General features: G+C 35.3%; 1 protein-coding gene across 1 annotated transcript in view; it reads left to right on the top strand.

Moving 5' to 3' along the window:
• Window positions 1–6,000, top strand: part of LOC107103289 (arf-GAP with Rho-GAP domain, ANK repeat and PH domain-containing protein 2-like) — a gene marked incomplete at its 5' end in the record, with an annotated part of 61,361 nt that overhangs the window by 51,770 nt on the left and 3,591 nt on the right. Inside the window, 2 exons of the mRNA XM_015402938.1 lie at window positions 209–244; window positions 2,018–2,081. Of these exons, the coding sequence (XP_015258424.1) occupies window positions 209–244; window positions 2,018–2,081 (100 nt within the window). The remainder of the gene's footprint in view (window positions 1–208; window positions 245–2,017; window positions 2,082–6,000) is intronic.

Here is a 6,000-nt window from a genome sequence, read left to right on the forward strand (position 1 = left end):
TGGAAGAGGATGTCTGGCAATCAGTTTGTGATGTTAAATTCTTGTGCGGTAATGTTTTGGGGCAATAACTTTTTAATCATAATTGAAGTCATAATTTTTTTATCAATTGTTTCATTTTCTCTCACGTGGACTTATTCACAAACCTGTCCTGACAAAGAAGTTTGCAATTGCTTGATCTAATGAATTTTCTTTATTTATTTTTTTATAGCTGGGGCTTCACGGTTTACACAGATAAGCATCAGTGGTGAGTCCCATACACAATCTATTCTGTGAATCAGCTTGAATCTCTGAGTTTTATTAGTGTGAAATCCTGGGAGCTACATAACTGGGTGGGTTAATTTAAAAGCTCTTCATGAACTACTACCAGTCATAAACTTGGAAACACTATTTTTTCACTCAGTTGAATAGGAAAGTGTTTTTAGACTTTAAGCCAGTTGTTTAAAATGGTTCATATATGAATAAGCTTGTTGAGGGGATAAATAATGATAGTAAGATAGGTAATCAGTCAAAGTTTCAATTAATCAGAATATAAATCCAGTTACCTACTATTGTTTCTCAGTTTTATGAGCTCTATTTTGTAAATATGTTTCTTTAATCAATTTTTTTTGTCTAATTCCTTTCACCTCTCTGTTGAACAGAGCAGACACAGTAATGCAGGATAAAACATGTTATTAGTTAATCTTAAAAAAAAAGCTGCAGAGATGCCTATTTTAAATATCTGGTAGACAGCAGAGAAGATACGGTTTCTTTTGCTAAATCAGGCATTACTTTAATTTCAAAAGCTTTTGAAAAAAATTTAAAAATCTGGAATATTTTAGGCTCTGGGAGAAGAATGAAATAGTTACAGATTGTGATATGAGGTATACCAAGGATTTTAAAAGTTATGCTTTCAAAACCTCTGAAATCTACCACGGAGAGAAATGTGTTTCCTCTCCATGTGTATTTCCCTCTCCTGTATCAGGGTTGTTTTCTGGAGCCATTGTTATTATCCTGCATTTCCATGTAATTTCTAAAAGTAAAAAACAGAAACATTCCCGTTCCATTCAGGAAGATCATGAATCATTCCAATTTGATGTATTTCTATTCCAATTTAGTCACACCAGCTGAGGCTTGTTCATACAATCATCATCTGTTTATAATTATTAGTTTCAAAAGCTTAAAATAAAAAAAATTGTAACCCCCAAGCTGTTGCTTTATGTATAGACACATAAACATAGATATATGCTGTATGTATAGACATACAGTATATATCTATGAATATTACAGTGTTCTTCTGACTTTGAAGTAATTTTAATGCAGTTTTGGCATTTAAAACATTGTAAAATGATCCCAAGTTTATGGATACAATACAGGGATTTAATTCCTACCTGATTAATCTCTCCTCCTGTCTCAGCACCATAAATAGTTTTATGGTAAAAGTCCTTAAAAATCAGTTACAACTTTCACAGACTTGGTAGTTTCTCCATAATTTATATAGCATTGTCCCTGATAAAATAATCTGCTATAAACCTTAATCTGAGTAGGCACTACTAAGCATAAATCGTCTTGTTTTGAACTCCTGGAAATGGACATATTTAAATGTTGTTCCCAATATCTATGACAAATATAATTGGAAGGTTTTAGATGTAGCCTCCTGTTGCCATTGTAATTGTTAAAAAAAAATTGTTTTGATCCCTTTTTTTTTTTTAAATACATGATTTTTGTTCTGTCCTGTATCATAGAATTGATGGGACAAATGTTTTTTTTATACAAGCTTGAAATCCGGCGCTTTCACATATTTTTGTTTTTAATATTATTATTTGTCTCATTTAGATACAGTGTGAATCACATATCCACATCTGGGCTGTCAGGTTGATAAATTAGTCAGTAGGATGACTTCTAATGATAGCGAATTCTCTTCTTGCCAAGTCCATTTACGATAATACCTGAGGTGTCCCCTCTGAAGACATAATGTGCAGCGACGTGTAGAAAATAGGTGAATGTCTATGAGTGATGTGACCGAGTTTTTCCCCTGCAGGCACTTCTGTTGTGACAGGAGGGAGACGCAGATCAGCTGGGTTGCAGACATCATCGCTCTGAAGGTAAAGCCTAATACAGCTGAAAACATGAAGAACTTTTCTAATTTAAAAGCTTTGATGAACATATTTCTTAATATTTTTTTATCAAAATTATGCAAATAGTCACTTTATTTTTTAAGATGCATTGCTGAAAGAATTTCCTTCTTAAGGATGTTTCAATACCACAGTTCATTCATTGTAGCTTTATTATACAGAGTTTTAGGATAGAAGTGAACCCAAACAATGATGCGATCATGTCGCTTCATTGTCAGCATGACATAAACTCATGTCTGCCCTTATTTTTTCTCATGCTTACTGGAGTGGAAGGATAATGTCCTCAATAATCCCACTTACTTGCTGACTTTCGTTTCAATGAACTCTGCAGTGGTGGCAGAGATTCCTTAAAGATTTTCTTTCCATTTTGACATGAAAGCCTTACATAGCTCATGCAGATTTGTCTGCCATGAATCCATGATGTTAACCTTCAGTTGAACTACATCTCAAAGATGGTCTTTTGACTTGCGTCTGGTGGTTGTGGAAGCCTTTGGAGTAGTGTGAAACCATTGTCATGTTCGAGTAACCACCCTTAGATGATTTGAGGTCTACAAGAGGTTGCATCATCCTGGTAGAAGTAGGACAACCACACATCCCACCCTCAAGTAGGCTGAACAGTTGAAGTTGAGACAAGGGAGGATGGATTCTCACTTTTATCTCATTTATCCCATTTTCTAATCCTCACATCTGAATGTTGATGCTAAAGCCAGTTTATGGACCTTATTCAATATTTTTAGTCTTCTATTGTTATGTTTTGTCAAGACTCTGTGCATTGTGGGTTCAGTATCTTGTTTTTAGCTAGCAAAAATATGACCAGATGGAGTCTGATTCTGTAGTCTACCTGCTTGAAGGTATCATATGATTTGTGCTCAGATATTGCATTTAATATACTCTTATTGTAAGAAGTAATTATTTTGATCTTTGTACACAAAAATGTAAATTTGTGTGATTTAAATCTTCTGCCTGACTTTTCTCTTTAAGTCCAGCCGATGGTTGGGGATGATCAGTGGTTTCTGAGATACACTCAGCCCAACTACTGTAGCTCCAGTAAATACATCACCTTCCAAGTTGTTAAGCTCTCATTTCCAACCTTATTATGGTAATCTTCTGTCATCTTTACTCTGTATTGAAGCCTAAATACATTACTTAGCTGAAATGTGAAGGGCTGATTCCCTATTTATGTTGATGAGGAACTGAAGGTGCACATAATAGACGCCAATGAGTTAATTTTGGTAGAGTATTTTCAACTAAGAGCTCTTCTCTGGTGATAAAGTGGGGCAAAAAAGTATTTAGTCAGCCACTGATCGAGAGAGGTCTGAAATTATCATCATAGGTGCACTTCTCTATGAGAGAAAGAATAGGGGAAAAATACAGAAAATTATATTACTTTTTTTGATTTTTGAAGAAGATATTTGTACAATTTTTTTGAAAATGAGTATTTGGTGAATAACAAACTTTAAACTAAATAGTTTGTCCATTTAGCCCAAATTTAGTTGACAATGACAGAGGTCAAATGTTTCGAGGTAAGTCTTCACTAAAGGCCTGTACCATGACGCAGGATTACTGGGTTAGCTAGACAACTTTGGGTGACACCCTGACTTTCCGGTACCATGAAGCTGGATTCATTCTTAGCGAGGCTAGTTACCATCGTGGCGTATTCTGGCATCATATTTTGCTCACCGTACTCTTGATTATTTTGACCCCACAGTAGGACATCTTGTTTGAACCCCAGATCATGGGGGATTATTATTAGATCTTCTGTTTTCCATTTTCTTACCATTAATCCCATAGATGATTTACTGTATATATACCACTGTGCTCGGCTATTGTAGATGCACTCTTCCCACCGTGATGTTTATCTACAGTTTCCTTCCTGGTGTCCTTAAGTAAAAAAACATAATATGTAAAGGTAATAAGAGAGGACTGCAGAGCTTCTTAAAGAAGTTGCAGGTCTGTGAGGGAGTCAGGCGTCTTTCATCTTTGTTGGAGTGCAAATTTATTTTCCCAACACAATTTACAAATAAATTCTTTGAATTCCTACAATAAATTTCTTGTTTGTTTTTTTTTTTATATTTTTTTTCATATTTAAATACTCTTTATATTTTAAGTTTACCTACTGTATGATGGAAATTACAAATCTTTTATCTTTATTAGTAGAACTTGCACAATCTGTGCCCTGATAAATACCCACTGTATGTATGAAAGGAAATAGCTAAGGGCTTTTAATGACTGTGAATTGGATTAGGCAAAAAAAAAAAAAAACAGAAGTCACTTCCTGTAATAATTTGACAACAGTGTGGGCCATCTTTAAAGAAACTGAAACAGAAAAATTGGGTAAAATTTAAGTCTCTTTGAAAAGCTCTTGACCATGGCTGTGTGCTTCTCTTCTTTTGGATGAAAACACCTTTGCTGGCTAAATAAATCCATTTTTACTGTCCAACATTTTAGAACTAGAAAGTATTAATGAATAACTCAGATGTTACCCCAATCAGCAATTTCTATAATACTGTAAAGGCAGATTAAACACATAAAGCATGGAGAGGACTGTGAAGTTTTTCGAGGTCACTTCACAATGTCATAAATCACTTTATGTGGAAAAGCTGTGAAAATAAGGTCAAGGCGACTGTAGCAATCACATTGTGGTGCTTAGCCCCCAGACAGAGCGCTGTGTTGTCACCGTCAGTCGCTGACACAGCACATATTACATAAATAATGCAGGCCAAAGCAAACACAAGTAGAGCAGTTATGGATTTCGCATATCCTTGGAATATTTTTTTCTCCCTATCACTCATTCCTACTATCCTTTTTTTAATCTTTTTTCTCATTAAAATAAATGAGTTTATTTTCTGGTCATTTTCAATATAAATAACTAGAGCTGTTTTTGTCTGCTCAGCACATTAAATCAGTATTGGCACTCTTGTATGGGAATCTGTCTGCGGTCAGTGCTGCTTATCAAGGGTACTTACTGTAAAAGCCTTTTAGTGCTTTAGTTTGGGTTAGCAAGTAAAAAGGGCAACACTGTCAAGGGAGATTGATCTAAAGGGAAAGGCAGTATTTGTTTTGAAGGTGTTTATTTCAGTGCACTCTTTTCTTGATCTCTGGAGATGCTTTTAGCTCTCCAACAGCTAAATCTATAGCAGTCTGGAGCTGGCTAAAAAGTATTATCCTTCTCCTCATAAATCCTCTAAACATTAGGATTGTCGGCTTCCAACAGAGACGCTTTCGGTGGAAGGACACAGGACCTGCTCGAAGGACAAAGAGAATTGTGTGGACCAGAAAGTAAGACAGGGGCTTCAGGTTCTCTTGATTTCCATTACCTGTTAGCAAGCGCTGTACTTTCACAGTTTCCATAGCAACCAGTGATGAAGGATTTTACTCTACAGTAAGGTGTAATGAGTGATGGCGGTGATGAGGGCAGGTAGGACGGTTGAAAGGTCAAAAAATGTATGTAATAAAGATTTGTTAAGGAGGCACAGCTCTGGTAGTCCAAATGGGTTGTAGCAGGTTTTTTTTTTTTTTTTTTAAAGGGGGACATTGTTAAAATTGCAGATAATTCAGAGATCAGAACTCAGTTGAACTTCTGCTGTAGGACAAAAATTCATCATTTATAAAGACTTTGAATCTTCATTTGGAGTACAGGGTTTCCTCAATAAGTTCTAGAGCAAAGTACATCTATCTTCGAAAAGGTAATGCCTCTATATTGTGTATTTATTAGTTGTATTCTGATATCTTTCAAGCTTATTTTGGTTCCTTTGGGTGAACATGGCCTAGAACCCAGAAAATCCCAAATTCCAGTTCCTTAAAACTAACATTTCAGTTACATATTGACATTAAATCAATAAAAGCTGGATCATTTTCTTATGCAGTCATAGGAAAGAGTTGTTCTCCA

Source organism: Cyprinodon variegatus, unplaced genomic scaffold, assembly GCF_000732505.1.
Source record: "Cyprinodon variegatus isolate N-32 unplaced genomic scaffold, C_variegatus-1.0 Scaffold1414, whole genome shotgun sequence".
Lineage (NCBI taxonomy): Eukaryota > Metazoa > Chordata > Actinopteri > Cyprinodontiformes > Cyprinodontidae > Cyprinodon > Cyprinodon variegatus.